The following is a 15,993-nucleotide window of genomic DNA, read 5'->3' as shown; positions in this document are numbered from 1 at the left end:
AAATATCATCAACATTTGCTTTATGATTGCTGCAGCCAACTATAACAATTGCTTTCAAATGTTCATCAGTGAGCCTTGTTCCATGTATTGACTTCACACACTTTATTTTTGAAAAAGTTTGCTCACAAACATAAGTTGTTCCAAAAACTGATGCCACGAGGTAAATTTTTCCAATTTTGAAAACTCATCAGCAGGCAAGCAGCGATAAAATTCAATGAGTTTTCCTTCTCTGTGCTCCTCTTTCAACAAGGTATTATCTTGCAAGTCAATAAGCTCCAGTTGTAGTTCAGTTGGCATGTTATCAAGGGGATTCTCAAACAAAAGAATTTCATTCTCAATTCTATCAAGCTCTGAAAACCTTTGAGAAAAATACTTATTTAAGACCCGAATAATTTTTTTTTTCTGAAACTCGAGGTTAACATGTTCCACATTTTCTGTGCAAAACTCTTGAAAACACTGAAAATGAGAGAAGTTTCCTCCTTCAAGTTGTGCTTCAAACAATAATACCTTTCTCCAAAATGCTGTAATAATTCTGTAGAGATTACAGATAAGGTTATTCTTTTCTTGCAGTTTTAAAAACTTTATTCATTCATATGAGAAATGACGTCAACTAAAAATGACAACTTTGATAATCATGAAGGATCTGACAGCCGTGAATCAGCCATTTCTTCTATAATCTCAAAGTTGCAATTAACACCACGAATGAACACAAGAATTTGTGACGTACAAGAGAGATCAGTAGACTCATCCATTACAAGAGAATACCACAAAAATTTCTTAGCTTTCTTATGTATCTGTAACTGTATATTCTCTCCAAGTTCTTCTATTCTCCGCACAACTGAACATGCTGAAAGGCTGATACAGCCAAACATGTTAACTTTTCCAGGACACAAGTCATTTGCTGCTTCCATCATGCACTCTTTTATAAAGTTTCCGTCAGTAAATGGTTTTCCTCGCTCTACCAACTTATTCACTATTTTACAACTTACACGAGTAAGAGATTCATTTTCAACAAACTTTTTCATAAAGAAATTCCTTTAAGATTCCAAACTACATTTCATAGGTTCAAATTTCTTGGACCGCAATTTTTCAGAATATTTAGAATATGTTTTGCTTCGTAGTGACGACGAATCTTGTACTCTTTCATAACAGCAACACTTTCGTTGCATATCAGACAACTAGCTCTCTGGTCATTTGTTTCTCCAAAGTACTTTTCTCCCCATTCTTTATTGAAAATGCAACATTCTCTTCTTAGTAGCCATAATGATGGGTGGAGAAAAAACAAAAGCAGTCTTAGGCCTCAGTATCAGATATTCTCATTTTAATTGTAATCACTAATAACTGACCAGCCCGAGACACGTGATGTACTGTAGTAATTAATATGGTGCATGACGTGACTAACTCAGTATACATACAACATGCGTAATCTAAGAAGTGCAAGAAGCAGTATAAAAGCATGTTTATTTTTTTTGGCATACATCAGTGGGCCAGACAAACTGACGTCATGGGCCGTAGTTTGGTGACCCATGAGTAAAACAAATGTACAGCATTTGTTATATATTGATTAGAAGTTTCATACATAACATTCGTCACCTCAATAAGGAAGTCGATTTGGTGGATATCTTTCACTGGTTTAATTCCCTCTGCCAATATCACATGGCCTAAAAATGTAATGCTTGTAGTCTTTTGAACACATTTTTTTCTTTTGACATGTTTCTTGCGTAATCTTCTAAGGATGGCATTTAAATGTTTATTCAAGCTCTCTTCCATCTTGGCAACAACGATTATATCGTCTTGGTAGGCAAGGAAGTTTTTAGGCATAGGAGTGGTTGTGTGGTAAGTAGCTTGCTTATGAACCACATGGTTCCAGGTTCAGTCCCACTGCGTGGCACCTTGGGCAAGTGTCTTCTACTATAGCCTCGGGCCGACCAAAGCCTTGTGAGTGGATTTGGTAGATGGAAACTGAAAGAAGCCCGTCGTATATATGTATATATATATGTATGTGTGTGTATATGTTTGTGTGCCTGTGTTTGTCCCCCCAACATCGCTTGACAACCGATGGTGGTGTGTTTACGTCCCCATAACTTAGCGGTTCGACAAAAGAGACCGATTAGAATAAGTGCTAGGCTGACAAAGAATAAGTCTTGGGGTCAATTTGCTCGACTAAAGGCAGTGCTCCAGCATGGCCACAGTCAAATGACTGAAACATCTAAAAGAGTAAAATAGTCCCTTGAACACTACATTCTCTATAGCATGCTGAAAAAATTGCAGAGCTATTTATCATTCCCATCTGTAATTGCATAACCAAGTATACCCCTCTTGTAATATTGATGATGCAGAGATTCTGACTATTTTCATTGAGCTTGATTTGCCAATATGTGTCAGTTAAGTCAATCCTAAAGAAGAATCTTGTGCCACTAAGCTTGCTGAACATGGTTTCTATTTGTGGCAAAGGATAAGCTTCTGTGCATATTTTTTTCATTTAAGTGAACTTTATAGTCAGGACACATACGCAGTCGTCCATTTTTCTTTCTAACCTACATGACTGGAGAAATATTGGTTATGCCACCTGGAGCACATATTTTAATTACACCTTTGGTTTCCAATGCATCTATCAGGGTGAGTAAAAAGTAAGCAATGTTTTGAACCATGAAGAATCTGTACCGGATTTTTGCAGAATCTTGAATTTTTTGCAATTGTCTGATAATACAGACATAGACTTGCTGAAATACATCGATAAATTAACATTAATAAGTAATTTTGCTATTCAACTCCAAAAAAGGACGTAAAGCAGCTGAAACTGCTCGCGATATCAACAAAACTTTTGGTGAGGAGATGACCAGTTAGTGGTCAGCTCAAAAATAGTTGAAACGATTTCGCAGTGAAGACCTGAACCTTGAAGATCGTGACGCTCATCTGTCATCGATGATGGTCAATTAAGGACCATCATTGAGAAAGATCCACATAAACCCACTCGAGAACTGGCAAAAGAACTTCGAGTTAGCCAGAAAACTGCCTGCAACCATATGCATACGATTGGAAAATCAAAAAAGTATTACACAATTTGAATGAAAATCAGAAAATGTGCATATATGAAATTTGCTCATTGCTTCTTCTCCATAACCAGACCAATCCATTTCATGACCGTATTGTAAGTTGCAATGAAAAGGGGATTCTGTACAATAATAAAAAACGTTCTTCGCAGTGGTTGGACCAAAATGAAGTACCAACAATCTTTCATAAACCCAAGCTCTTCAAAAAGGTTATGGTGACTGTTTGAATGTGTACTGTTAGACATGTCCACTATAACTTCTTAAAACCCGGAAAAACCATTACTGCAGAAACATATTGCCATGAAATTGCCAAAATGAACGAAAAACTGCTACTCCTCCATCCCAAACTGGTCAACAAAAGAGGGCCAATCATTCGTTATGACAATGCTCAACCACACGTTTCATTAATGACTCTCCAGAAGCTGAGGGAACTTAGCCCTTCCATTTGCTGCCCCCTGGACCCTACAAAAAATACATATTGCCTACAGCAGACCCAAAAATGCCACCTGGAGCAGACCATTCCTACGATTCTCCACCCCTAGCTACGCTAGTGCACCCAATGCACATTTCAATGGAACATAGTGAAATTTGCAACCCCTTATACAGGAGAATGAAAGCCACCCCGATTGTGCAGACAAGAAGCAACTCAAATTTTATTATCAGACACAACTTCTTAATAAAAGAAAGGAGCTGATAATCAATGGCGACATCAAGATTCTTAGAACATTTAGGCTCTCTTATAAAAGGACATTTAATTTAAATTAACCCAAACCACTGGAACTGAATTCTCTAGATCTACATGTTACATTTGACTCCTACCATTAGCTTACTCACTTTACACTTTAACTACCTGATAATTTTGTCTTTCTTCTATCTATTAGAACCTCTACTACTCTCTTCTTTGTTCTGATGGCCATATTCTCCCAGGTGGATATCTATGTATTCTTATCTACCTACCTATCCATCTATCTGTCTGTCCGGTCATCCATCTACATACATGCATGCATGCATACATGATGGACTCTCCCATTGAAGATGCTGTATGAGTGTTCAGCTTTTTTGCCAAACAGCCTGCACAAATGATTTGCTTATAGTGATCAAAATGTTATGTGCCATACTTAACTTACTCCCTCTATCAAATCAACTTTGCCTGAACAGGTGCACGCAATTGAGTGCAACACCATAACCACATGGCCATGCATTCTCACTGTGTGTGTGTGTATCGTGACACTCCGTCGGTTACGACGACGAGGATTCCAGTTAATCCGATCAACGGAAGAGCCTGTTCGTGAAATTAACGTGCAAGTGGCTGAGCACTCCACAGACACGTGTACCTTTAATGTAGTTCTCGGGGAGATTCAGCGTGACACAGAGTGTAACAAGGTTGGCCTTGTACAACAGAGTGTACAAGGCTGGCCTTGTCAGAGTGTGACAAGGCTGGCTTTGTACAACAGAAACAGGAAGAGAGAAAGTTGGGGTGAAAGAGTACAGCAAGGTTCGCCACCACTCTCTGTCGGAGTCTCGTGGAGCTTTAAGTGTTTTCGCTCAATAAACACTCACAACGCCCGGTCTGGGAATCAAAACCGCGAGTCCGCTGCCCTAACCACATACACACACATATATACCATCTAAGAATCCATAAATCAGAAAAAAAATATACATTCGTATATTTGTATATACAGTGAAATCTATTAATCGTAGTGTACAATATTATATCCATAACAGCCTATCTTACCAATTGGTTTCACATCTATTTAACCCAGTGCCCTTCAGAGATGGTAGTTATGGAATGAAATATGACGACTACTCTTGATTGATGGAGGTGAAAAGGCACATCCAGTTTGTCGGTGCTGTGACTATGACGAAATGAGCTGAGCTAGGGCGCTGTTAAGAGTTATGTCCCTTGGCACCAAAACACCATCTCTGGGTGTGTTGGAAGGTGACAAAAGAGTTTTTTGGAAATGTGCGTAAGTTTTAGGGTTGGTGTTCTTGTAGAATTCGAATGTGTACAGTGGTACTATGTGTGTAGCATTAGGTGGGTTGGGGTTGGCAGGTGCACAAAGGCCGCATAAGCATATGTGTGTTCATTTCTGTGTTTTTTGTTTGTTTTAGTTCAATTTTTTGGAACACTTATATAGGAATTGAGTATGTGAGGGCTTATATTGGGGTAATGGAAAAGGATCTATTGAGTTGATGTCTGCTGTGTTAGAGTGTGCGTGTGTGTGTGTGTCTGTGAGTGCATTTGTGTATGTTCTGGTCAAACTCTTTGGGGACTGGTGGTTATAGTCATGACAGACTTCACTGGCACCATGAATTCTCTGGACACAATAGAAACCAACCTGAAAATGGTGAATCTCCTTGATTTGATCTTGGCCTTGGAGTCCAGTACCTACAGACCCTTTAGCAAGCCATACAGAGGTTGGACAAAATAATGGAAACACCTTAAAATTTCAAACAAATTTATTTTAATATGGAGTAGGATTGCCTTTGGCAGTAATTACATCTTGAATTCTATGAGGTATAGACTCGTACAAAGTTTGGATTATTTCCAAAGGAATTTTGCCCATTCTTCAGCTAAACAGTCTCCAGTTCTTGTAGTGATGATGATGGAGGATATCAATTCCTTACTTGTTTTTCTAAAATGTTCAATAATATTGAGATCTGGGGACTGTGGTGACCAGATAAGATGTTCAACTTCACTTTAGCTGTGTGAATTGGTGCATCGTTATCCTGAAAGATTGCATTTCCCTCTGGAAACAGTTCTGCAAATATAGGATGAATTTGATCAGATAAAATGCTTAAATAGTTTTGACTATTAATTCTGCTATGAAGGGAAACCATTGGGCTGGCAGATTTCCACGATATAGCCCCCCCCCACCCCCACCCAGATCATCACAAATCCTCCTCCATGTTTAGCAGTTAGGAGGCAGTCTGGGTCAAATGCTTCTTTTGGCTGTCTCCACATGTATACTCGGCCAGTGGTTTGAAATAAGGTGAAGGATGACTCATTCGAGAAAATAACATTCTTCCACTGCTCTAGGGACCAATTCTGTAGGTTTTTACTCCACTCTAAATGCTTTGCAACATTTGTTTTTGAAAGTAGTGGTTTTCTGATTGCAGCTCTCCCATAAAATCCGGCTTTGTGCAGCTCCTGGTAAACAGTTTTTGTGGAAACTGGTTTCTCGAGGTGGTTATTAAGCTCTGCAGTAATTTCGGGAGTTGTACTTTTGTGATCCTTTCTAACAATTCGTGTTAGAGTCTGACAGTCCCTATTTGAAAGTTTTGGTTTTCTTCTGGAGTTTTGTTTTGACAAGGAGGTTTTTTACTCTTTCTCAAAGGCTGTCATTACTTTCAAGACAGTACTTATTGATACATCAAACATTTTGGCTGTTTTCATTACACTAGCACCTGCCATATGAGCACCAACAATTTGACCTCTTTGAAAGTCTGATAGATCTGTCATTTTAATGAATTTTAATTACCTTTTTCTGATGATATCTGAAAAAAACAACAAATTTAGCAAAACTTATTAAGCAATACTAATAATAAATAAAAAATCATAAAAATAAACAAGCTTTTGATGGTTTTATAGATATTTCAAAATTATGATGTTATGATGCTAGGTGTTTCCATTATTTTGTCCAACCTCTGTATATATACATATATATATACACCACTATATAAACATTGTTGGTCACAATGTGGATCCAATTCTTTCTTGGTTGTGTCATTCTGTTTGTTTCATCTTGGCCCAAATTGTTTAACTAAATCCCTTTCCCATTGCTATGGAGTGCCTTCCAAGTGACCTTTTCCAATTTCTTAGAACCCAACTGCACAGATTCTACATTTACTGCTTTTCCCCTCACCTAAACAACTGGATCCCACTCCTGATACATTCCCTATTGATATCCATCCAACATTTTTTGCTATCGTTATCCCCACTCATATTTAATATGATCCGCCTACATCTCTTTTTATAGCCATCTTTCACTCTTCCCCATATTCTTGTTACCATTAACCTCATCATTTATCTACTAATTAGTGCATTATTCTGTTGTGATAATTAATGAAAGTATAATATTTTACCAGATATATCATCATTTCTGTAGGAGTGCAGGTACAAGTAGTCTTAAGTGCATGACCATTGAATAATTTTCTATTTTATGCTTACATATGAAATGTCTTGTCCTTGAAATTTAGGAAGAGCTTACTTATCTTAAATCTATCATTGAATAAGAAAGGTGGTGCAACCCAAATGGCATTACTACATCTCAGTTTCTTGATGCCTACTGATTAGGGTTGTAAATGATCCTATCTTTGAACTCCCTGGCCTCAAGGGTGTTATAGCAGAGGTTGTCTATTGAAGATTTCTTTGCTAGATGACAAATTGGAGATTCTTCTGCTACCACTTTTGAATACAAGAGGGATAGGTTAACAAGATTCTATATTAATGAATGTGTGCTTCTTATTAGGTTTCCAAAAGGCTGAAAAGAATCATTACTAGGGTCTAGTGTCACATCCAGGAAGTGACTATTTTAAGGTTAATGTCTATAGTAATTTTCAGGCAAAAAAAATTTACATATTGCTATATCTTTTTCTTATTGTTGAAAATGGCTAGGATGTCACTCTTATACAGACCAACGCTGATGGAATCTTCCTTTTAGAATATCTAATAAGAACAGTACAATGAGATTGTAGATGTCTGTGCTGTCAAATGATTTTATGCTCACATCAATGATATCCTCTGAATTTAATTTTTTTAAATCCAAGTCAAGTCTTTGTGAAAAATTAGGGTCTTTCTAGCATGAATGAAATCTCCAAATGTTTGTCACTTGTAGAAAATTTATCCTAATATTGTCTCTGTTTCTCATCCTCTGGAACAAATTTATCCCAATCCTTCTAGAATATTCAAATATTTGTGTAAAACATTTCAAAGTTTGCATCATACTAACAATCAATTGAAACACACAGTGGTGTGCACAATCATTGAATGTCAGTAATTTCTCTGATATATAATTAAAAAACAAAAATAACAGTAACATTTAGTTATGTCTCTTTATGTTCAAAGTTCAAATCTCACTTGTACCAATTTCACCTTTTAATCTTCTGGGGTGAATAACAATGTTGAAATTCCAGGTGTAATTAAAGTGATATCCATTCTCTCAAATTTATTGCACCTTTGTCAATTAGAAATCTTTATATTTTATTTCTTCTGGGTTATGTATCCAATATAGTGTGGCTGAATACTGGAATTGGCTCTTCCTCCCTCATTGTGTTACCTTGTATCAATGTTAGAAATCATTATTTTGAGGTTTGTTGCATTGACAAAGACAAAATCTTCAGATTTTCTTTTGCCATAATCCTAGCAAAGAAATGTTGTCTAATCTGTGTAAGCCACAATAATTGTTATTGATGTAGTTAATATCAGAATATTAAAACAATATAACAAGAGATGTTAATCACCTCAACCAAGAAAAAAAAAACGGAACCTCTATGTGTTCACTTGGCCTGCTAAAAGTATCAGCCAAATCTCCCTCAAATAACATCCTATTCATCCTACTACATGGTATATAATGTAATTCTAGATATACCAGGCCTGAAAAACAGAAAGTAGAGGATATGGCTAGAATACCTTTTGTTACAGGTCTGCTGGATTAGAGCTGAACTGTGGATAAACAACAACCACCAGTGGTTTCTATTAGTAAATAAAATATAGGTACAATTATAAATATAATTGTACAATGCTTATTAATGAAATGTGTAAATCAAAATGGACATATTTTCCTCATAAGACTATCAAAGACGGAATGACTTTGGCACATATTTTAAAATACCCACAGAGACAGCCTTTTTTAATGGCATGTTATGGTATAACTTCTTACTCTTTCAAATGTCAGGCACCGTCATACATCTGCTGATTTTATCCAGTATATATCAGAGCAGCTTCTTGCTTTCTCTAGTCCAGTGGAAAGATCTGAACTCAGTACCAAGCTAATTGAACATTAGTCTTTTATATGATATTTCTTACAATGATGAGAGGTACCCTATACACAGTACAAATTTAAAAGGATACAACTGAACCAACAAGGATGTGTTGGCCATAGATGCATCATCATCATCATTTTACATGCTTGTGTGGGTTCCAAAGGCCATCACAGTCCAAACCATCTTTTACTGGGTGCTACTGTTTAGATGTGTCATTTGGTTTGGTTTTATGTGGCTGGTTACCCTTTTTATCACCAACCACTTTACAGAATGTACATGGTGTATTTTTTCATCAACACTAAGGAGGCTGAACACTCCTCGACAAAGCAGGAATTGAGATATCTCACAGTACTACACAACTGTTTATCCACCAATCATTTCAGAGTGTACTGGGTGCATATTTTTTAGTAACACTAGAGATGTAGTTTTGTTCACCAATCACTTGCAGAGGGAGACCCAATGGCACCGGCACAGGAATGGGTTATCTTGTACACTGTAACTGTAGTTACACTACAGTTACACTGTACACTGTAACCGTAGAAAGCTCACAGTAACTTGAGGCATGTAGACAGAGGATGGGAAGGAGAGAAGAAACAATGATAGCAGAAATGGGTGGATGTGGAGTGATAGGAAGTGTAAAAGGTATTCAATAGCCTAGGATGAGTACATTTGTTTGGATGACCAAGGAGGGGAATAGGAGAGAGATCAATGACAGCAGAGAGCCCAGAAATAGATGGTTGTGTGGTGAGGTTGTCTTGATTCAATTGACTGTAACTTTATTAATTTAAACAGCTTCATGTTTTGGATATTTTAAAAATAAGAAAATAAAATGGAAGAAAACTCAAACCAACAAAGAAAACGTTATAAATATTTGTATAATTGTTTTATTGGAAAATTCTGAAGGTAACTGCTTTCATAAATCGTGTTGATATCAAAATATTTCAACCAAAATATCATAGAAAATGAAAAATAAAATTTTAGATTTTACTAATTCACAATCATTAACTATATATATAAAAATTCAATCTTGTAACGTTTGAAGAGAATAGATATTATTTTTCAGATTTTTTCTGTAATTCCAAACTTTGGTTGGTTTCACAGCCATCTTAGTTTCAAGCTGCTGCTTGTAACTTTGAGCAAAAAATCTGTTTGCATCAGTAATATCTGTATTATTAATATATTCATCCAACTGAAATGAAATAATGTAGACATGTTAAAAGATTTTTATTAAGAATTTCACAATAAAAATTGATTAAAAAATGAACTTTTATAAATTAATTTCCTTTTCATTCAAGAATGGAGAAGCAATATAAGAAAATTATTAAATCAATTAACTCTTAAAGTCACAGCATCTAATGGGTACCATGAAGAAGAATAAACAGCTTTAAACAAGAGGATTGTTTCTTAATTCATAGTGTTGAGTTCAAATTATTTTATGGTCTAATAAACAAGCCTACCAGAAACCACTCAAGTGCAACTACTCCTTTATTCTTTACAAAGAAGCAAACATTTCAGAAGTCATTCAATAATCCAAAGACCACAATCAAGAGGATCATCTTTATTAAGGACACCAAAGAAAAGACCTAATAATTGCTCTGAGGATTTGGCTTTCCACAGAATATGACAGAGTGATGAGAGTTGACTTGGAGAGGCAGCTGAAAATTTCATCACATCTTGTTGAGTCCTCATTGAGATTAAACATTATCATGGTTTCTGAAGCTGCAAGACAGCATATTTTATTGGAGTTAAATGTGTCCTAACAGGAGAAGATGGAAGAGATGCAAGAGTAGAAGGTGAAGAACCAAGAGTTGGCGGAGGATCAAGTGTGTGCCAGCGGAAATAGGCTGGTGATGGATTGCATATTGTTTTCTTAGTAAGGCCTATGGAATCCTGAACATTATGGATAGTAGCATTATCAAAAACAAGGAACTCTCAAAAGGAATGAGGAAGATACAGAAAATGCATCAAGATGGCTCTGGCTAAGAAATAGGTGACTGCTAGAGGTGAGTAGTAAGATACTTGGTCACAGACCAAGGCTTTATCAAACCTAGGCCTAGTTGCTTAGATGAAGGTGAATGTCACAAAACACTAAGCACCCAGTGTCCCAAGGATACAACACTGATGATGTTTCCAAGTATTGCATCCAAAAATGTATGAAGGACTAAGGAGTAGATTATAACACAAATAATTGTTTTTGCAATTAAATTACAAGTATTTTAAAAAGAAACTACACCATTACTTAAAAATTTATATTAAAAATGTCTGTTTTTAGACCATTTTTCACATTTGGGGCGTTTTGACATAATGTTCTTGAACAGTATACTTTCCAAATATCTTTCAGACAATCTTCCTAAGTTAAGCCAAAATTTAAACTGGAAAGATCATTGGAATCATGTTAATAGAGTAGTGAAGGGACACCACAAAAAAAGTGTAAAAAAAAAGGAAGAAAACAAATTTAAGTAAATGAAGTTATGTGAAAGCGAGGCTATAAAATAAGGAAAATATACTATTTTGTAATACTTACATCCATCCATTTACATTCTTTCACTTCTTGTAAACATGGATTTATCTCTTCAGTTAATGGCCGTAAAACACAAACAAAATATATATCTGAGCAGCCAAAATAGTAGTTGTGTTGATGGCGGAATGCTAATAGTGATTCAAATTTACATTTAACACCAGTTTCTTCAAATGTTTCCCTGATAGCAGTATCTGGTAAATCCTCTTCTGCATAAGAATATAACATTTATATTAAATTGTGCATATATAATATATACATTAGTAAATATATAATGAAATAAACTGGTGTGTGTATGTATGTATGTGTGTGTGTGTGTGTGTGTGTATATATATATATATATATAAATTGATTATATAAGGATAAATTGATCAATAAAGTAAAGAATAATGCTCTGAAATGTACGCATATCATAAGAAGTACATTTCGTTGGTATAAATGATCTCAAGATGTGATGAAGTACAGCATGATGTCTCATGTATGTTTATGTATGTGCAATTATGCATATATAGATGAGTGCATATAAGTGTGTGTGTGTGTGTGTGTATATATGTATGTATATATATATATATATGTATATGTATATATATATATATATATATATATATATATATATATATGTATATGTATATATATATATATATATATATATATATATATATATATATATATATATATATATATATATATGTATGTGTATATATATATATGTATGTGTATGTATATATGTATGTGTGTTGTATTTGTATGTATGTGTGTATATATATGTATGTATATGTATGTATATGTATATATATGCATAGATATATATATGTATATATGTATATATGTATATGTATATAGATATATATATATATGTGTGTGTGTGTATATGTGTATACATATATATGTGTGTGTGTGTATGTATATATGGATAGGTATACGGGTAAAGTGTATGTATGCATATGTATACGGGTAATATAGTATAGTAAAGAGAAATAAACAAAATAATTAATTAATCTAGTGGAAATCCACAGGAGAGCAATAAAAATAGAATATTAAGGAGTTATCTCCCCTATAATAACAAAGACGAAAGCTAACGAGATCCTAAAGACCTAATAATAGTTATGTATGTGTTTTTTCGTGTTTTGTTCGAATGGTAACCACTCCTGAAGAAGTGCCAAATGTCTAAATCCAATGGACCAGTCACTGGATAAGTTTGGCACAGAAATGTTAACATAGAGTGGTGAATAAATCGATATATCGAATTTGAAGTCTCTGTCTCTTTTGAATATGAAAATTTAAATGTTTAAAAACCTTATAATATAAATATAAACTGTGAGAATGACCCTTAAGGAATCTAGTTAATGATCTCCTAAGGTAAGTTCTTATGCTATATTGGTAACGGTTGCTACATCCTCTGGGAAAATTATTATATATATATATATATATATATATATATATATAAGGTTAGTAAGGTTGGAATAACCCATCTAAGGGATAAAAATATCTGTTACACTACTGGTATAATTATCTATGTTAACCCTGGACATACATATGCAAGCATATTATGCAAGCATATTATGCTCATAGGATACAAGTAATGACAAAGATAAACATGAGTTTATCAGGAATCAAATTTAAAGTAAACAGGAAATGGAGAAATATTGATCAACAACAATTGACTAACATCGATTATTACTTTTTAATACAAATAGACTTTATCCCATCTAACAGCTGTTTCTGCTTCCAATGCTCCATGGTGTTGCCAGGATGTCCTTCCTAATTCCAACCACTCTACAGAATGCGCTAGGTGCTTTTTACATGGCACCATCACCAGTGCTTTTTAAGTGGTACCAGTGCTTTTTATGTGGCACCAGCACCCCCAGTCATTTGTTCATTCTCCATTAGGTTTTTTGCCCACAGCTAGTGTGGGTTAAGATACAGCCTGATGCTCTTCATGCTGCCAACTCTTACCTGTTTTTTCAAGTAAGGGACATTTTATTACAAGAATTTAATCTATTTTACAGAGAATTGAATGTTCATATTTACTAGGAAAATCGAATATAGTTTGCTTGGTTGCTAGCATCAATTCTGTTCAAATTGCTTCATTATTACTGGCTAATGAATTAAGTGAAAATCATTTTCGCTATAAATCAATAAATAAAGAGTTATTAGCAATTTAAATTTGAAAATTTTGATAATTTTAGTCAATCGTAAGCCACAGACACAAGCAGAACATGAGAACTCTTTTGTCTGTGAGAAAGCACCTGCCTGTGTACTGTTGGAAATTTTTACTGTCTGATTATGGCAGCAAGTTATTGTAACCTCACTTCTCTGATGGAGACACTGAAAACAACAGGATACTGTGTTGTACCTTCCAGAATAGTTGGCAAGTGCCAGAGCATACCGTTGAGGTTTGAACGCCATAATATAAGTGGCAGGATATTGCAAAAGAAGCATGATTAAAGAGTGTGGAGGGGAAGGAGTCTGTGGTGAAAACTTGGGTATATATAGAGTCAGTGTGTGTGTGTGGGGGGGGGGGGCTATCAGATAGCAATGAAACAGAGGAATAGAGTTGTGAGGACAGAACTGGGGAGTGAGAGCTTGGTATAGTGTATGAAGGAGGAAATGTGAGGAAGAGAAGAGATGAAGAAATGTAGATTGGTTTGTTGGGGTAGGGTGTGTGAAAAGTTTTCTTGTTAAGTACGGGTGGAACACAAAGGTTTGGGGCTTGCAGATAGCAATGATACAGTGAGTCAGGGTGTGTGGATGGAACATACAGGTCAGAAGCTAGTGGAGAGCAATGATACAGTGGCACAGGACCAAGAGGACAGGATTAGGGAGTGGGAGGTAAGAATAGTGCATGAAAGAAGAGAAGTGAAGAAGAAATGTGGAGATGTATAATGTGTGTGTGTGTCTATACCTGTGTTTGTTCCCACCACTGCTTGATGACTGGTGATGGTGTGTTTATGTCCATGTAATTTAGTGGTTCACCAAAAGAGATCAATAAAATAAGAACCAAGCTTAAAAAATAAATAAGTACTGGGGTCGATTTATTTGACTAAAAATTCCTCAAGGTGGTGCCCCAGTATGGATGCAGTCTAAGAATTGAAACAAATAATAGATAAAAGATACATACGTTTTTCTGCATGGCCTCCAGGTAATTTCCATTTTGCCAGCTCTGAAAAAGTTTCTTTAATAACAAGCAGTTGATTTCTTTCATTAACAACAAAACCAGCAACACCTGAAAAAAAATACACACAAAAGAATATATGTAAAAAAAGCAAATAATTTATAACATTATCATTTTGATGTCTGTATCCTTTTTTCTTTTCAGATAATTTTCGTCATCTTCAATATGTTTTTGACACAACATTTTAATGAGTATTCTCTCCTATAGACTATAGTTTTCAGGTGTTATTACTAAAAAACAAATATATATTGGTACTGATTTGAAACTTGTCAGTCAAGTCTATGAGGAGCTCAGGCTTTTATGATAACCATTCTATAGTAGAAATAAAACAGTCACAACTTAGCTCAACTTTGAAGTTTCCTCCTGGATTGGACATCAGTCTGCTACAAAGTTAACCCCAGCTGCTACTGTTGATAGCAACAATTTCCAGTTGAATAGATTGAAGTAATGTGAAATAAGGTGTCTAGGGACACAACACATAGCCTTGTCTAAGGGTTGAACCCACCACATTATGATCTTGAGCCCAACATTCTAACAACTAGGCCATGCTTTGTGAGACAGATTAGTTTTATCCTACTAATGCACTGTGTGTGAGACATCTGATGTAGATAATAGTTGCAGGTGTAGAATCTGAGTGTACTTCATCATGGTCATGCTCATTACCCACTAGTCATTGGCAGTAGATGCCAGCAATATCAACTCTAAGGACTGACCCAAGAAACCAAGAAATGGCCCATCAGGAGAGTTCCTTCTTTTTTTTCTTACAAATCAAAAACATAAAAGGGATATCTATACATTCTTATATTTGTCTCACAGTGATAGTTACTCATTTTAAAATTTATTTCAATCTTTCTGATACACACTTTATTGTGCATCACACACACTCTCACTCTTTCTTTCTCATGTGCATGCACACACACTCTCACTCTCTCTCATTCTCACATACATGCACACACACAAAATTTCTGCATGTGTAGTGTATGTATATAATATATGCATGCATATGTGTGATATGTGTGTAATGATGTTTCATTTATCATGTTTACATTCTTCGCTTCAAATCAGTATGTTATTAATCTTAATATTTTTAATATATTCTTAAACAATATCTATTTCTGCCTCAATCACCACTAGTTCTTTATTTTCCCCTTCTACAGTTAGTTAAGTAAATTCTTCCTAGTAATGCCACACTGGTCGTTGTTTATACCATTAGTAACTTCAACTAAGTATTTCTGATCTTCTTGTAAGCGTGCACATTATTA

At 35.2% G+C, this 15,993-nt stretch overlaps 1 protein-coding gene across 1 annotated transcript in view; it reads right to left on the bottom strand.

The window, feature by feature from the left end:
* Positions 1 to 9,899: 9,899 nt before the first annotated feature.
* LOC106882168 (nudix hydrolase 6) overlaps positions 9,900 to 15,993 on the bottom strand; it is a 75,349-nt gene continuing 69,255 nt past the window's right edge. Inside the window, exons 7-9 of the mRNA XM_014932750.3 lie at positions 14,678 to 14,782; positions 11,563 to 11,765; positions 9,900 to 10,227 (exon numbers count right to left, since the gene is read on the bottom strand). Of these exons, the coding sequence (XP_014788236.1) occupies positions 10,060 to 10,227; positions 11,563 to 11,765; positions 14,678 to 14,782 (476 nt within the window). The 3' untranslated portion in view covers positions 9,900 to 10,059. The remainder of the gene's footprint in view (positions 10,228 to 11,562; positions 11,766 to 14,677; positions 14,783 to 15,993) is intronic.

Source organism: Octopus bimaculoides, chromosome Z, assembly GCF_046866305.1.
Source record: "Octopus bimaculoides isolate indiv1 chromosome Z, ASM4686630v1, whole genome shotgun sequence".
NCBI lineage: Eukaryota > Metazoa > Mollusca > Cephalopoda > Octopoda > Octopodidae > Octopus > Octopus bimaculoides.
The sequence above is the reverse complement of the archived record's forward strand: the minus strand, read 5'-3'. Positions and strand labels throughout refer to the sequence as shown.